General features: G+C 37.2%; 2 protein-coding genes across 2 annotated transcripts in view; both read right to left on the reverse strand.

The window, feature by feature from the left end:
* PNLDC1 (PARN like, ribonuclease domain containing 1) overlaps positions 1-10,122 on the reverse strand; it is a 29,098-nt gene extending 18,976 nt beyond the window's left edge. Inside the window, exons 1-9 of the mRNA XM_029286350.1 lie at positions 10,047-10,122; positions 8,071-8,116; positions 7,897-7,970; positions 6,975-7,008; positions 6,750-6,873; positions 5,552-5,637; positions 4,509-4,606; positions 1,993-2,072; positions 1,061-1,198 (exon numbers count right to left, since the gene is read on the reverse strand). Coding sequence (XP_029142183.1) covers positions 1,061-1,198; positions 1,993-2,072; positions 4,509-4,606; positions 5,552-5,637; positions 6,750-6,873; positions 6,975-7,008; positions 7,897-7,970; positions 8,071-8,116; positions 10,047-10,122 — 756 coding nt within the window. The remainder of the gene's footprint in view (positions 1-1,060; positions 1,199-1,992; positions 2,073-4,508; positions 4,607-5,551; positions 5,638-6,749; positions 6,874-6,974; positions 7,009-7,896; positions 7,971-8,070; positions 8,117-10,046) is intronic.
* A 1,911-nt stretch (positions 10,123-12,033) lies between these two features.
* Positions 12,034-16,763, reverse strand: MRPL18 (mitochondrial ribosomal protein L18). Its single transcript, XM_015826963.1, has 4 exons — positions 16,638-16,763; positions 15,735-15,918; positions 12,739-12,973; positions 12,034-12,449 (listed from the first exon to the last, which is right to left on the reverse strand). The coding sequence occupies exons 1-4, from the start codon at positions 16,702-16,704 to the stop codon at positions 12,285-12,287; spliced, it is 651 nt and encodes a 216-aa protein (XP_015682449.1). The 5' UTR covers positions 16,705-16,763; the 3' UTR covers positions 12,034-12,284.
* Positions 16,764-17,815: the final 1,052 nt, after the last annotated feature.

The following is a 17,815-nucleotide window of genomic DNA, read 5'->3' on the forward strand; positions in this document are numbered from 1 at the left end:
CAATAATTTTGCATATTGTAGAAACACCATCGCTGGAGAATGTGGCATTTTAACAATATATTCAAACTGAAAATTAATTTCCACAACCAAAACATGGGATCTAGCGATTTCACAAACAAGATTTCAAGATTATTCTAAATCGTGTGGAATGTATGTGTCCTACATATGTAAATATAGGACAAACGCATCCTACTCATGCTGGCAGAGAAGGCCTATTGGATCCCATCAGTCAAAGAACTCCGACTATCAGGATCCAGAAGAACAGCCTTCTCTGCTGGGGGACCCACCCTTTGGAACATCCTACCTTCTAGGATAAGTTCTGATCCCACCCGCCTATCCTTCCATAAGAGCCTGGCTCTGCCAGGTGGCCTGGAAACCCAATGGGGGAGTTCCAGGCTGGAGCTAGCTGCTGGATTAATGGCAGACTCCACCTTAATAATAATAATAATAATAAAGTTGGGACCTTGGAGGTCATCGAGTCCAACCCCCTGCTCAGGCAGGAACTCTACACCATTTCAGACAAATGGCTGTCCAGTCTCTTCTTAAAAACTTCCAGTGTTGGAGCATTCACCGCTTCTGGAGGCAGGTTGTTCCATTGGTTAATTGTTCTAACTGTCAGGAAGTTTCTCCTTAGTTCTAAGTTGCTTCTCTCCTTGATCAATTTCCATCCGTTGCTTCTCGTTCTGCCATCAGGCGCCTTGGAGAATAGCTTGACTCGCTCTTCTTTGTGGCAGCCCCTGAGATATTGGAACACTGCTATCATGTCCCCCCTCATCCTTCTCTTCGTTAAACTAGACATACCCAATTCCAGCAACCGTTCCTTATATGTTTTAGCCTCCAGTCCCCTAATCATCTTTGTTGCTCACTGTTTTCTTTTTCATTGTTTATTTTATTGTTCTATTATTTCTGTTTTGTTGTCACTCATTTCATTTCTTCCTTTTTATTGTTGTAAGCCATCTAGAGTATCCCCAGGGCGTGATAGGCGACAAATAAATAATAAATATTCAATATCTCAGGTTTATATCATGAATGAACTTTGTAACAGAAAACTGGGCTTTACCTTCTTAGCTCTCACAAGTGTCTGAAAAATATTGGTGAAGCCCCTTGCGGAAAAAAGAATTTGTTCTCTTTGACATGGATCAAAAGCAGTGTTTTCCAGGACCCAACGGTATTGTGGATTCATCTTTTTCACCATCAACTAAGAAATAAGAACAGTAGCTGTCAGTAACTCATTCTTTCATTACATCTGCCTGGGTAAATGTTTAATACACTCAGCCTTTTTAATTTTCAAAACACACATTTGTCTGTTATGTGAAAACAATACCTCCATGGCAAATTCCATTACTTTCTACTCTTCTTCAATCCTTTTCTTTCCCTGTTCTACTTATCTGTTTTCATTTCATGCTAATTGATATCAGGGTTAAATCAAGTGCCATTTGTCCAATGACATGGGTCCCAAAAACTCTTTATAAAGTTATACTGCAAATTTTCTCTTAGGACAATCACTCCCTTTATTATTCTTGTATATTTCAAATAGTTGATTGTTTCAATATTTGGTATTTTCACTTAATTTTCCATAAACACTTATTCATTTAACATTCCATAATATTTGTTATTTTAAAAAAAACCACTCCTAATACAATTTCTAGAATTATTCGTAAGTGGACATTTCCTTATTGTTCCTTAACAATTAGGCAGAATCTAAATGTAACTCCATGTATGCCCATGCCTTACATATAGCATAAGCCGCTAATAGAGAAGTAATTTATGTAATTTCCAGGGCTACATCACAAGCCAATTTTGTTCTGTGCCCAGTGATACGTCAAGCCTAATTTAACAATTACTTTTGTTTTGTATAATCCCAGCTAAACGTTGGTCAGAAATCTCAATGTTACAAACATGGAAACCTGTTCAATGGCAGGAACAGATTGATTTTGAGGATATTAATACATATATCAATCTTACCTCAATATCCTACAATATTAAACTCACTTTTTCATCTTCCAAAGGAATAGTCCAAATATCTGGAAAAGCTTTTCTTAGAATGAGCTGTAGTTCAATCACTTGAAAGCCTGTAAGACAAAGTATAAATAGCATAATGGAAAGTTGAAAATAGTATAATTACGACGTGTTTTTCTATGACTAAAAAGGTTTTTCAGCCTTGCATTAAAGCATTTTAGTGAGAAACGGATCACAGTCATACAACTGAGAGATAAGAAAACACCAAAGAAAAATGTTAACAGAACATGAGAAACACAAATAAGAACATAAGAAAGACTCATACCAATAGAAATGAGATTCATACAAATTTTCTTATTCTTTGTTCAGTATATTATTATTATGATTGGTCGCACAATCAACCAAGTGTTTAGATTGGATCTGGCATTTTTATTCACCCCACTGAGTCCTTCCCAAGGCCCTGGGATAGGCCAATATTGTTGTTTGAAGGTGTTAAAGGTATCATCACAGATACATTCGTAAGCTGTTCCAAGTAAAGCTGCCTTTTGCAATTGACTGATGGCGATTTTGTCAATGCCAATGGTGTTAAAGTGGAGCTCCAGATGTTTTGGGATTGCACCCAAGGTGCCTATTACTATTGAATATTTTTGTTTTCTTTTGCCATAGTTGCTCTACTTCTATTTGCAGGTCTTTGTGCTTTGTAATTCTTATGGTTGGTTGCATAGCTAGCCAGATGTTTAGAGTTGGCATTTTTATCTACCTATCAAGTCCTTATATTATACACATATTAATAGCTATAGCTCCCTGTAATAGAGTCTCTCATACCACGCTACCAATATGCACACCCATGAAAGAGAAAAATTCTGTCATGCACATTAAGACAATCACCCACCACCACCAACCTGGAGAGGAAAAAAATAATTTTGAGTTTTGAAAGAGAAATGAATAAAATATCAGAAAAGTCTCTGAATCAAGGCTGGGAAGGAAGAGAGAGTTTGCCATTCCCCCACAGCCTATTTCAAATTTGAAAGCAAAGAAAAAGAGAATTCAAGATAAAAAGGGATTTTGTTTCTGTAGAAATGGTTAATAGAACCAAGGAGAAACTTCCTGACAATTAGAACAATTAACCAATGGAACAACCTGCCTCCAGAAGCGGTGAATGCTCCAACACTGGAAGTTTTTAAGAAGAGACTGGACAGCCATTTGTTCGAAATGGTGTAGGGTTTCCTTCCTGCTTGAGCAGGGGGTTGGACTCGATGACCTCCAAGGTCCCTTCCAACTTTAATATTATTATTATCATTAGCCAGGAATCTATACCACATTCTTGGCTTATATTCCTGTGTTGTGCTAAAGTCTGAACATTTTTTATTTCTCTCTACCACTTAAAATAATTCCTATATTTATGCATTCTGAAGGCATGTCCAAAATAAATCTTTGCTTTCTCCAGGCTAGTACTTCTCAAAGTGGTCTGAGGATCACTGGGGATCTCCCAAGATCCTTTCAAGACCTTTCAGGTGGTCTGCAAAGTCAAATAGGTAAATAAATAATTTAAGATTCTCAGGTTTAATTTCTAACACAGTAAATATTGATAGATCTAACGCAAATAAACCAAAGCTCTCTAGGCTCCTCAATCATTTTTAAGAATGCAAAGAGGTCCCGAGACCAAATTGTTTGCCGTGCAGTGTTTCTCAACCTTGATAATTTTAAGGCATGTGGACTTCAACTCCCAGAATTCCACAGCCAGCATTGCTGGCTGTGGAATTCTGGGAGTTGAAGTCCACATGCCTTAAAATTGTCAAGGTTGAGAAACACTGTGTAGAGTATCCTTGCTGTAGAGTATTCTCTTTGCTTATTCCAGACCAGAATCAACTTGTGGTCTACCCAGAATATTCTATTTCTGTTCGGGATGTTTTTTGTTTTCCTAAATTTCTAATTTTTTTAAAAAAAATATTTAACTTTAAATTATGTTTACATTTTATCTTTCCTTCCTTTAAAAAAATAAGATAGATTTTGTTTCTCTCTTATGGTCTAATTCCTAATGGGCTGTATGGGGGAAGGACTGAATCCTTTAGCCCATTTGCATGCTCTATGGCCACAAAGTGGCTTTGCAGATATAAATTAAATTAATTTTTAATGAATATAATAAATTAATAAAAATAAATTAAAAAATTTAAAACTTTTTAATTTTTATCTCTGAAATACATTTGTCTCACAGTCTAGAGTTGGGATAGGAAGCCAGCTGAGGCAGTTGCTGAAAGACAGGTGGTGGAAGAAGAACTATAAAGATGCTATCAAGAATTATAATGATAAATTTGAATTTGATTGGGGAGTTAAGTTATAAGAAGATTATCTTTGCAAGGCATACCATAAAGCAAATCAATCTGCAAAAGTCTTTATTAAATATCGTTCAAATGGTTTGAAACTATAATTATCCCCTTTAAATTGAATACTGCTCCCTAAAAGAACAATATAAAATAACAATATAAAAAAGTTTTTCAAGGCACCAATAAAGAATTTTAAAAAATGAAAGGATCTTAATTAATTCATACCATATACATCCTGCAGAACCACAGAATCTTCCTCTTCTGCTGAGGATATCCAACAAGTTACTTGATCAATCACTTTTTTCACTTTGTCTTTATCAAAACTACAGTAAACAGAGTAAGAAAATTGAATGATATTATTCTCCAACTCAGCCTTTCCTGTACCTTCAGCTTCTCAGAAAATTAACTCTATTTATCAACAGTAAACCCCTAGAAAAGCCCAGCTTCTCAGTAAGATGCTTTCTAGAAGTCAAACAAATAACAAATTATGCCCTATAATGGCCATACATTTAGTGGTCAGATAGAATGGTAAGCTAGATACTAATGTTCATACAACAAAATGCCTTCACAAATGCTTCACAATCTTTATTAGTAGCCCGATTACTTTTCTTGAAGTAAACAATTAATAAAAATGCTATGTATCTGCCATGGAGAAGACTGAATCCACCTCTAGCAAAATTATAACAAAAAGGAGGACAGAGCAGGTAGCATGTAGATAACGAGTGGGAAATATATGAGTAGTGAGCTGCCTAATGCAGCATAAAACATATACTGAAGATGAGAAGAACAGATGCTGTGAATTTGAAGTTACATAAAGGATAACAGCTCACAAGACTAGAGAAGCAAAATGGCCACAGACATGTGAGAAGGAACACAGACAAAAATTCAGGAAGAATGGAGGACAATTAAAGAAGACTGTGAGGAGAGAGTGTCTGAAATTAAGGCCATGGGTCTTTTATTTATTAGGGAACTGCTTTTTAATTTATCTTAAGGCCCACCAATAATTCTACCAAAGAACCTGCATCTCATACAATATAAACAAAACTTTTTCAAAGAAGGATTTCTGTATGTTTAGAGGCCTCATGTTAATCATTCACAAGTCTCACTTAGACTATTTCTGAATTTCGGTTCTTGTAAAGTGCCATTGGTTGACAGCCACTGTTCTAAGAACAGAATCCTGTCACTCCAATTACTTAAGTGCATAAAGAAGCACAGGAGAAAAAAAAAACCAACATTAGTATAGAAACCATAGTGTGGAAGAGGTTTACCTTTGGACCATCCAATTACCAGATAACAGATGCTGAAGTTTCTTCTCTTGTGTTTCATTCATATAAGGGATTCCATCTTTAAGAAACTAAAGGCAAATAAACAGTGCTACATAATATGGAATTCAGGCATCAAGATTTCTCCTGACTTAAAAGAAAATCATGTACTGGGGTAAGTCAACAAAAGTAAAGGTTCTCTTAGCTTGGCTTCGAATAACTACATGGACATATTCATATATTCAATCATAAGGTATTCATTAAAAATTCAAGATTAAAAAAACAAAAAATGAACTATTTATCAACCACTGGTACTGTGTTGATAAGCACAGTTCATCCTATGGTCAAGTAATCTGATAAACTAAAGTGTTGCAAGCTGTGGATTGACAAAAAGGGTAGAGGAAGAAACCATTTTCACAATAGATCACAACAGCATAAAACTGTATATATTTATCAAAAAGGCTGGTCTAAATTATTCTACTTAGTTAGAATGATATACAATTAGTAGACTTAGAATCCTTAAAATCTTTTACCTACTATGCTAACCTTTCCATTCCTTACTACCTCTACCCTACATTCACCATGGTCTTTTGGGGGAAAATGTTGATGGAAGATTTTCAGTCATCTAGGTAGTTTCATGACAAATGGACTTTTCTTTTTTAGTTTGAAACGTTTCATTGCTTATCCAAATAGCTTCTTCAGTTTGAAGAAGCTACTTGAATAAGCAGTGAAATACTTCAAACCAAAAAAGAAGTCCAGTTGCCATAACTCAACTTCCAGACATCTTTCTGGGAAACTGGCCAGTTACAAACCCTACTGAGGAGTCTTGATCAAATGCTGGATCTTCTCCCTCCTGAGACAAGAGCTCTCCTCTCCCATAAAGAATGAAGCAATTCAAGGGGCCCTCAGATACTGACAGTGATAAAAATTAACTATCTATATCAGGGGTGTCAAACTGCCAGCCCATGGGCCAGACGCGTCATCCGGAAGCCGCACCCACCCCATTGCCGGCAATGGCAAAACTGTCCCGATACAATGACGACGCGAGTTTGACATGTCTGATCTATATCATTCAAGTGGAAATTAAATGTTGAAAATATATTTTATTATACTGCATTTCAATAGCATTTTAAGGGCAAAATCCAAATATAGTTTTTTTCCTATTTAAACTCTTTTCTACTCTATTAAATAACATAAAATATACCTTGTTATAGTCAAAGCCATAATGAGACAGGAACTGAATACTAGATGCTTTGCAGGAGAACTCAGAATCCATTTGGCCAAATATGGCAGGGAATAGGAAGAAGTTATATGAATGCACGATATACCTATAAAAATTAATCAAAATAATTAAGGCTAACTAACTGGCAGGGAAGACCCGACAGTTATCATCAGGTAAATATAATTGACAATAAAACAATTTACTTACTCATTTGACATCCCCTTGCAAAATATGGACAAACCTAAAAGAAGAAAAAATGCAGTTGCACGTGCAGCAATATGCTGATCACAGGGTCTCCTTTGTTTTTGTTTTTCCAACTTCTATGTTAACTAGCATCTTCAGGGATGGATTGTGGATCAGTCCCCTTTGTATATATCAGTGATGGCGAACCTTTTAGAGACCGAGTGCCCAAACTGCAACCCCAAACCCACGTATGCATTGTCGGGTGCCGGGTGGGTGTGGCCATTGGCTGGGTGTGGCCCATTGGCTGGGTGTGGCTGCGGTGGTAACGGCAGACTGGGTGGGACTAAAAAGTTCAATCAATCAATTCCAACTTTGCAAGATCTTTTTTTTTCCTGCAAGAAGTTGAAATTGACTGATTGATTGAACCTTTTTTTTTTTTGCACAGGGCGGCAGAGGCCTAAAGCGAAAAGGTTTTATAAAACCCAGCTGAAGGCCTAGGACTGGGGCGACGGTGTGCGTGCCCACAGAGAGGGCTCTGAGTGCCGCCTCTGGCACCGGTGCCATAGGTTCACCACCACTAGTATATATCATCATATATGTTCTATTTGGGAGCAAATGTGTTGGTCTTATGTGTAAGAGATTTGTGAATCAACATCTTGGGTGGATGGGGGGTTGGTTTGTCTACCATGAGCCTTCACAGGAATTGCTTGCTCATTCATACACTCTTATACTGTAGATAGCAAAATTTTCCTCTGAGTTTCTTTAATACATTTGAGAAAGAGGAAATGTATATAATATGTATTCTTTTAGGATAAAAACAAAAAAAAAGTTTTGAGAAATTAAGGTGACCTTGAAAGGGATTTTGTTTCAGATACTATTTCTAAATTTTGACTGCGACATTTTAAGCTATCATAAAACCTATCTTTTGGAAACTAGAAGAGCTCACCAAGTTGATTCACTGTAAACCGCTGAACACTCTGTCTGGCTTTCCGATACCACTCAGCAGGTAAATCAAAGAGACTGGGGAAAAGAAAGATATGAAGGATTTCCATGTTGTTCATCATGTTCCTAACTTCTATGGGGACATCACTAGAAAATATATTTATTTCAACAAGCTTACCTAGGCTGCCTGTCAGAATACAAACCTGTGAATTCCATATCAAGGCCTGCAAAAGACAGAACATGTGCCTTTCACTATTATTACAGGATGGATACAAAGTTTTATTTAATTCATATATCTCAATCTTACACATGTAGGTTTTTATGCTATTCGTAATAATTCATATTGAATAATGAGTTGAAAATATATAGATGTAGTAGTTAACATGCTCCTAAACTTTAAAACAGGGATTCGGGGATTTCTTCATGATCTATTGTGCAAGATGCTTACAGCTGCAATCCTAGTTTTTGAAAGCATAAGATTTTTTAGCTTCCCCCATTTCAATAACTTTCTCATCACTCTGAGAGTATGAAATCCAAGTGAAGTTGAAAGAAAGGTACTAGGAGGAAGTAAAAAGCCAAAGGATTACCCACTACTATAGCAGCCTTCTAACTTGTTCCAAATTATGAAGTAATTTAGATCTGATTTTTGCAAACTCGAGAGATGTAAACATTTATGAATGTTCAGTAAAGTGCTTTCAATTATAAATATTTTAATGCACCACACAGATTTTTGTCCATCATCTGCAGTATCTTCTCACCTATCATATTCTATAGTAATGCATTTAATATACTCTTTAATGTGCTTTATATCAGTTTGACCAAATTCTTGTGTTCACTTATTTGCTAGTGCTAAGTGTTGATACTATGTCTTTATAAGTCAATTTTAAATATTAGCAATACTTCTACTATAAAGTATAAGATTCAGATATGGAATGCCATAGAGAAGTAAGGGTGCCAGATCCGAGTTCTTCAAATAATCACACTATGGAAAAAACATGACTAAAGAATTTTACTGGGGAATACTAAGTGCAAACTTTACAAATTTGGAGAAATACATTTGCCCTGGGGAAAAACTTATTTAAAACTATGAAACAAGGCAGTGTTTTTGCTCCTCTTGCACAAAATATCACTGTAAATATTTAGCATAATCCTGGAAGCTTTCTTAGAATTAAATGCTTAAAATACTGTTAGAGAAATACTGTACTGATCTTGCTACAACTCTCAAAATCCCGCATTGGCTAGGATGGAAATAAAAGAGCTCTGCAATGATTTCTCGAGAATAATAAATTATGACCTTTCCAAAATCAGAAGGCATAATCTATACCAACATATGGATACCTATTTTCATAAAACCCATCACACTCGCATACAATCCTCTCCTTATAGCCTTCTTACCACAACCCTGTAAAGTTAAGTTGAGATCATGATTGTGATCATCAGCTCCATCAGCTATTTAACAAGCCACGGCTGTATGATTTACAAAATCATGGTGTATAAATTACACTGGCTGGCTGGGTATTTTATTTTCCATTCCATATATCATCTTTTGTCTCCATAACCAGCTGTCGAATCAAAGGGCCAAGTTGCAGTGGTAGGATTCAAATATGTGAACAACTAGTTCTCTGTGTGGATGCCACTTCCGAACGTCCATTCTGGGCCTGGGCAACCAAAAATTAGCTACCGGTTCTGCCAAAGTGGTGCGAACCGGCTGAATCCCACCACTGACCAAGTGGGAATCCAATCAGTGATCCAGTCCTCCATCTACAGTAAGCAGATCCTGGTAAGCCCCTGAAATAGATCCAGCAATTTTGGGGGGGGGGGGTGTCAATAACAGCTTTCTCCATTTAAAACACCTCCCAAAGTTTAAGGAGGCACGCGTCATTCGTATAGCTGACAGTGTTTCTCAACCTTGACAATTTTAAGGCATGTGGACTTCAACTCCCAGAATTCCACAGCCAGCAATGCTGGCTGTGGAATTCTGGGAGTTGAAGTCCACATGCCTTAAAATTGTCAAGGTTAAGAAACACTGACCAGTTGAGACCAGAGTTAGCACCCATGAGGGTGGACGTGCGTGATCAACAGGGCATGTCCTCTTTCGCAGTTAACCTATAAAGATGGGGAAGGTTCGCCTTCCATATCACGCCCCTGCCTCACCAACAAAGTCGCAGCCAAGGATAAGCTCCTCTAACCGAGGCAACATTCCTGGAAACTGTGCGGCCCCCACATCCATCCCGCCCTCGCTGCTTTCTCTCCGCGGGGCACGCCAACTCCTACCCGCTTCTCCTGGGAGGCTAAAGGGGGCGGGACCTGCCTCACTTGCTAGTCCGCCCTCCTCCCTCGCTCGGCATTTTAAAGACTTTCCCTGAGCATCTGCGTTCCTCGATCGCTAGAAATGATTGTCTGAATCCGGTCTTTGGTGCTTTTCGTTATTCCTCTAGCAGGGGTTCTCAACCTTGGCAACTTTAAGACTAGTGGACTTCAACTCCCAGAATTCCTCAGCCAGCTTTGCTGGCTGACGAATTCTGGGAATTGAAGTCCACAAGTCTTAAAGTGGCCAAGGTTGAGAAGCCGTTTCTAGCACAGCAACCTTTGGGGTAGGATTAAGGTGCTTAGTCTCCGTCGATGATTATAAGGGGCTGAGGAACCACTCTTTTTTTTTTACAGTTAAACGATTATTGGCTAAAGTGCAGATCTGCTATTCAGAAATTAACACGGTTATATAAATAGGGGTTGTTTTTGCTTCTGAGTTCGATAGCATTTATGCAATAAGACTGAGCTTACTAATGATTAAATTTATATGCCACAAGACTCCCAGCGACTCTGGACCGTTAATGTATACCTGCAGGTTTTTTCCCCCTTTTGTACTCTTAGGGCTGTTTTAAGTACCTTACTGAAAGAAAACAAAATACATATGATTTTACCTCATTCTCAATAATAAATAAAAATAAATAAAAACTGCACTTCCTTGGCTTAATGCAGTATCTTGCTGAATATATTGTGTCCACACAATCATTGAGAATGAGTTAAAATCATATGTATTTTGTTTTCTTTAATCGACTTCTCTAGTTGCAGGAATGATCAAGGCCTCTCAAATGGTATCTTCTAGTAGACCAGAAAGCCATGGTAACAATGATGACCGATCTAGGGTTGGAGGTGTGGACATCCAGATGCAACTTTTTTTCATATGTGGTGGACTTGCAAGGTTATCAAGGCCTTTTGGATACAATTGTGGTGGAACTTACAGCAAATTTTTAAAAGAAGGATTATTTTTCTCCCACAGTTGTTTCTTTTAGGTATTGTGCAAGATTTAGATGCAAAAGAAATAAATTTGATGCTTTATTGTTTNTTCGAATGAACAATTTTTATCAATATGGAGAAGATGGATTGTTTATATTCAAAAGAAGCATAGAGTGGTAGAATATAATTTAGGTTTTTAGATTTTTTTACTCTTTCTATCTTTTCATGTAGATCAAGATATTTTGTGGAGTTAGAGATATTAGTATTTGTTTACTTTTATATGAATATTATCCTGGGATTAGGTTTGGAAAGTCCGGGGGGGGTGGGGGGCTCTTATTTGTTATTGTGTTTACTTATGTTATGATTGGGTTTTTTTGATGGAAAATAATAAAATTTCTTTGGGGGGGGGAAAAAAAAAATGATGACCGATCTAGGCAAATGAGGGGGTTTTTTTTCCTAAAGAGCAAGAGAAAAGTATTTTGGTGTTGTGGGATAATACAAATAAAACCTCTTTTCTTTATGCCAAGTATCTCTTACCCTTTGTTTATGAGGTTTGCTAGAAAAGAGACAAATGAAGATATTGCAGAGCAAGCACATTTATAATCCTAATCAAGTTTCTATTACAGAGATGAAACCCATTAAGAAGCTTCCAGTACGACTCTGCTAAAATTTAATTAATCCCATGTGGCTGAAGGTCCAGAATGAATTTTGGAACACCAGCTTCCAATGTTTTCCATTAAGTAGATCATAATATATTAATCACTTTTGTGGCCCAACAAAAGTTTTAAACACTGTCAAATCTGATATATACATATTTGCAACAAAACAACTGTTTCTACCATTAAAAGAAATCATCGCAGTCGAGTGATTTATTTTAAAAAGCAAAAGGAAATAATAGAGCCTATTGTTAGTGCAGGTGAATGCACACCAGACCTATCATTTATTGTTGAAGAGAAATAACAATATTGGCTGTTTTTTTTTAAAAAAAGAGACAATATAGATACATTGGCTAGGGAACCACTATAGCAGGTTATTGTTTTATGCTGTTATAATAAATATTTTATGAGAACAATTAACAAGAAAGCGAACAAAAAACTGTCATCATCAGTTGTACATCTGTTGGATTTTTATTTAATATAAAAAGATTAAACAGTATTATGTATTAAGAGCAGTGTGTGATTGATTGTCCTCCAAGGATGGAACTGCAGGATTCTGAGGCTGTACTTCTTTGGGCAGCTTGTCACCATATTTATTATAAATTCTTTCAAGTTCTGTCAGTTCAACACCACCTTCAGTCATAGCCTGTTTGAAACGTTTCAGCTATTTTCATTTAAAAAGAAAGACATAACTGTTAATTTCCTCAGTTCTATTAGTACTTTCAGCATTCACAGTATATTACAGTTCTCTTAAATTCCCTTCTCCCAAATAATACAATTTCATGTTAAGAGTACATGCCAACTCTGACATAAAACATTCATTGATATTTACATTTTTATGTAAATGCTTTGGCCATACACCATACTATAAGTAAGCGGTACAATATTGTTTGTCAAGAACATAAAATGTAGGATAAGTAGCAACCAAAGTAAGAAAAACAAAATCAACTTGCCCCTTCGCCATGTTTTTCCCATGGAATTGTAGCCTTGTCATCCACAAAGTTGATTCCAGCTTCGAGACAACGTTGTGCTAATACACGCCCCACATTCTCACATGCTGCCACACCGGTTGTTTTATAAAGATGCTTCTTAATAGCCCACTCGCGAGTGGAAGCAGAGATTACAATATGACCGCTGCAATGTTCAATGTAGCCTTCCACATGTTTTTGGGTTTTTTCAAATCGTAACCTGGATTGTTTGATATGAAAAACAAAATGTTTTCTATGAGAGAAATTCACCCGCAATAACAAAATTCCTATAGTTCTGTACTTGTAAATCTTATGTCTCATACTTGAAATTCTACACATCTCGGATTATTTGTATAATTTCGTTCTTACTTTTCAAACATGGATTATAAATGGAAAAAGTCTGTATTAGGATGTGTACTATGTTACCTTGAATGAAAGGTTCATCTCTGAGAAAATGCAATTTGCACAGTCCCCATAGTTGAGTTTTCTCAACGATGGCCTCCTTTATGTGAAACAGCCTGTCTCTGGATACCTGGACCACAACCCTCCTATTGGGCTTTCATAGAATCAAACATATATGGCTTTCCAACATAACATTTGAGGGATTTGAATACTAATCTATCCCTTGCAGGTTGCATATCAAATGTTAAATTCTAGAATACGTGCTCGTTTTGTTTTATTGATTTTAATTCCATGTGTTGATGGATGTAAACTATTTAAATTTTTTGGCAACTGAATGGCACAAAAACCATTACAAATGGATGCATACATGCATGCATATATGCTGCACCAATGAAAATAATCATTCCTCTAGAATAAATGGGAAGTGCCACTAAGTAAAGGATTTCCTGCAGAAACCTCTGTCATGGTAGATACTCAAGTGAGCTCCAAGTCTCTTTGCTCTTGTAGATCCCCCAAAAACAACAAACCTTTTTTAAAAACATTTTTAGTGCAATAATCTTTTCCCTAAACTATATTTTCCAACCATAGATATCCTATTAGTGAATCCACAGAGAGGGCATAATCAGAAACAGAATTTAAAAGATTCAAGAAAATAACTATAACTTCAAAACACTATGGCTGAAATAACAAGTGAACTATTACAGGCCGTATGTAATCTCAAGTACCAGCAAATTTACTTTAAACAAACTACTGTATGTATAGTCTTGAAGTATGTCTACAAATGCACACTATAATGGAACAGGAATACAGGTAGTCCTCAACATACAACAGTTTGTTTAGTGACCATTCAAAATTACAACGGTACTGAAAAAGTGACTTACGAACATTTTTCATACTTACAACCAGTGCAGCATCCCCATAGTCACGTGATCAAAATTTGGATGCTTGGCAACTGGTTCATATTTATGACAGTTGCAGTGTCCCAGGGTCATGCAGTCACCTTTTCCGACCTTCTGGCAAGCAAAGTCAATGGGGAAGCCAGATTCACTTAACAACTATGTTACTAACTTAACAGCTGCAATAATTCACTTAACAAATATGGCAAGAAAGGTCGTAAAATGGGGCAAAACTCACTTAACAAATTTGTCACTTAGCAACAGAAATTTTGGGTTCAATTGTGGTTGTAAGTCGAGGACTACCTATACTACACCACATTCCATGCTATGGCAGGTGCCACAGGCTGTGAAAATATTGTATGTTTTGCACTATAACAGTGGTTCTCAACCTTTTCTTCACCATGGACCCCCTTTAAATACCTTTTGTTGCCACGGATCATGGCCATGGTCCCCCAAGACTTAACTCAAGATTTAAATCATAACATTTCAAGCCTTTGTGGACCCTCTGTGATGACATCGCAGTCCTCCCAGGGGTCCGTAGACCACAGGTATAGAGAACCATAAAACAAATGCAGAAGTGCCCAGTGAATTAAAAATACAGTATATTAGCTTCCTATATGAGTTGCTCTATAACTTGCCATGTTCACACAAGGCATTGCTGTCAATAGGCAGAAAAGAGTAGGGAACTATATAATGCAAATCGATAGAGGAATAGCATACAATAGCTCTTCAGACTCTCACTCATGCCCTGATCATCTCATGGCTTGATTACTGCAATACGCTCTATATGGAGGTGCCGCTGAAGATCATCCAGAAGCTTCAATTAATGAAATGTAGTTATCCAAACAATGATGAGTATATCTCAGTATGCCCACATAATACCTCTGCTTCATGAGCTGCATTGGTGGCCAGTTTGCTTCCAGGTACGATTCAAGTGCTATTCGTTACCTATAAAGCCCTACATAGGCCCTGTTTACTTGAGGGTTCATCTGTCTCCCATAGTATCTACCCAGCCGATTCAATTTGGCAGGGTTGGCATGCTCCAAGTCCTTCAGTTAAACAATGCCATCCATTAATACTCTGGAAGTGATCCTTCTTTGTCACAGCACCTGTTCTCTGAGATTACCCGAGATTTGAATGGTCCCCATCCTGCTGGTGTTTCCAAGGGACCAGGCTCTTCATCCAAACCTTTGGTAAAAGGATTGAAGCCTCTTTTTATCCTGGGTTGTTTGCTTTTGTTTCCAGCTTCTTTGTTATTCTACCATCTTTACCCTCTCATTTGTTTTTATTATTGTCCTCTTCATGTTTTAAATTACTTGTAAACCATCCAGAATCACTGGGCATTGGGCCCAATATTAAATTTAAAATAATGATGATGATGATGATGATGATGATGATGATGATGATGATGATGATGATGATGATGATGGAGGAGGAGGAGGAGAATCTATAACTAGTAGTCAAAAAATCTCAAATATCAATATTGGGATTTGAAATCAAAAAGCAAAATGGAATTCCTGCAGATTCATATGAATACTAAGATTGAGAGACCAACAACATCAATATCACTGACAACATAATTACATTCTTCAGAATAGAGGAAATATTTAATAAAAAGAATTAATTCTTCACAAGTAATGTGAAGTTCTATATTATTGGTTATTTTGCATTTTTCTAATTTACCTGTACCAATAATCCCGTTTTGGCCATGAGGTTTTCCAACCTAGATCCTTTCTTGCTATAGCCAATCTTTCTAAATTATGTGGGTTCCTATTTGTGAACTCAGGAGCAACAATCTCATTTTCTTTTGTATCCACTTCATCAGGAAGAGGTATGGAATTGGGAACAGAAGAATTAAATTTAACTCCTGCAAGAAAATAAAGAAAAACAAACGTATGCTTAAAGGACCTAGAAAACAACCATGTACACCCAAAAGGTTATCAGTATAATATATAAATGAAAATGTACTAGAGTCAGAGACTGATGGTGAAATGGGAATAAGGAAAACAGATAAAAATGCTTAATATTGTTAATTTAAGCAAGCTGAATCTTATTTTATATTCCCATTCATTAAAGAATACCTGGCACATCATTGTTTCTAATTTGTGGTTTAGAAAGGCTGCAAAGATGTCCCTTAAATGTTTAACTGCAAAATGTTTATTTCTAGATTGGCTGTAGTACAGTATAATCCCCACCACCTACAGCAAAACAACTGAATGCTCTCCAAAATACAACTATCATAATTTTATTCAGCATTTTGCCTGTAATTCAAATTAAAAACCATCCGGAGAGCAAAAGGCTAAGGATGGCCGCTTGTCAAAATATTTTGGTAATCGCAGGAGCTGCATGCTTGCGCAGATTTTGAAAGGGATCTGCTTCCGAGAGGGCAGGTTTAGAATCCGCTGTTCGGATTCAACCTCAAAAAAATAACGTTACTGTACCAAAAAAAAGACCCATGCAAAAAGAGTTAGAAAAGAGAAAACCTCTCGCTGGCTTAACCGTTCAGTTTCCTTCTCCGCCTTTCTGAATGTCATATTAAAGACCCATGCTTCTCCATTAAAAATCTGAATTTTGAAGACTGTCTACCGTGCTCGGCTTCCCGGAATGTCTTGGCCGCCCTGCTCAGCGGCAGAGTCAACCTCCTGAACGCCATCACGTCTGGGAAACTACAGGAAGGGATCTAATCGGACCTACAAGAAGCTGGGGGGCGCCACCTTTTCCTCTGTTGAACTAACCGATATGGGTTTTCCCATGGGCTCTTTCCGTCCTCACAAAAAAAAAACAACAACCCGAAAGCCTGATTGGTCAACTTCGTATTAATCTGCTTCATTTCCTCTAGAATGGCCCTATAAGCCAATAACTATGCGGATGAACGTAGCTATAGATTTGTTAACTGTAGAGCAGTGTTTTTCAAACTTGGCGACTTTAAGGTACGAAGACTTTAATTCTCAGAATTGCCCAGCCGGCATGTTTGAAAAACGTTGCTATAGAGCAGGGGTAGGCAATCTTGGCTCTTTTATGAAGTCCACGAGTCATAAAAGAGCCAAGGTTGCCTACCCCTGCTATAGAGGAATGGAAAACTTTCTGATTTTTAAATCGGGAACTTTACCATTCCTATAGCAATGTTTTCCTAGCCCATTGCCCCTGTTCTGTGCACCAGACCCTTCGCCTTAGGAATGCGCAGAGATGTCCTTAAATGCGTTCTTTGTTTTATGCGAAGGATAAGGAAATAAAGGAAATTTTATTAAGGAAATAAAAAAAGTTCAACATATTCTCACGGACATCGCTGGATTTAAGCATGGTGTTCAACAGCAAATTTTACAGGTATAGAGAGGCTTCTAAAAGAAGTAAAATTGAAGTGTAAACAAGAGGAGACCTTGCACCAAAACGTGGGTGAATTCGTTAGTATCAATCCGTCTTTTACTTCTTGATCTGCTTTCAGGTGCTTTGGAGAATAATACAATGTAATAATAACCAGTATCGGTCCTACCGAAACGTGACGTTTTATTGGCCCAGGATCATCCAGTCTGCTTTTTGCCTAAGGCAGAACCTATGGTTTTTAACCTGACGTCTTAACCGCTACCCCGAACTGGTTCTCAATAATCATAATGATGAAGATGACAGTTCAGAACTTATCAATGTTTCGATTTCATCTCCCTTAATGTGCAATATTAAGAGAATGATTGTTGAGACATAGCGAGCATACTTTTTTTCAGAATTAGAAAATCATCCAGGGTTATCTTAATCGGGGAGCAATTCTGAGT

This window comes from Protobothrops mucrosquamatus, unplaced genomic scaffold (assembly GCF_001527695.2).
Source record: "Protobothrops mucrosquamatus isolate PMUCROS unplaced genomic scaffold, P.Mucros_1.0 scaffold3409, whole genome shotgun sequence".
NCBI classification, from domain to species: Eukaryota; Metazoa; Chordata; class Lepidosauria; order Squamata; family Viperidae; genus Protobothrops; species Protobothrops mucrosquamatus.

Excerpts from the sequence above, each read along its gene's own strand:
- MRPL18 (XM_015826963.1), bottom strand. The coding sequence starts at position 16,704 with ATGGCGTTCAGGAGGTTGACTCTGCCGCTGAGCAGGGCGGCCAAGACA. Across the intron at positions 15,919-16,637 it reads ATTCCGGGAAGCCGAGCACG|GAGTTAAATTTAATTCTTCT; the intron begins GTAGACAGTCTT and ends ATTTTCTTGCAG. Across the intron at positions 12,974-15,734 it reads AAACGGGATTATTGGTACAG|GTTACGATTTGAAAAAACCC; the intron begins GTAAATTAGAAA and ends CAAACAATCCAG.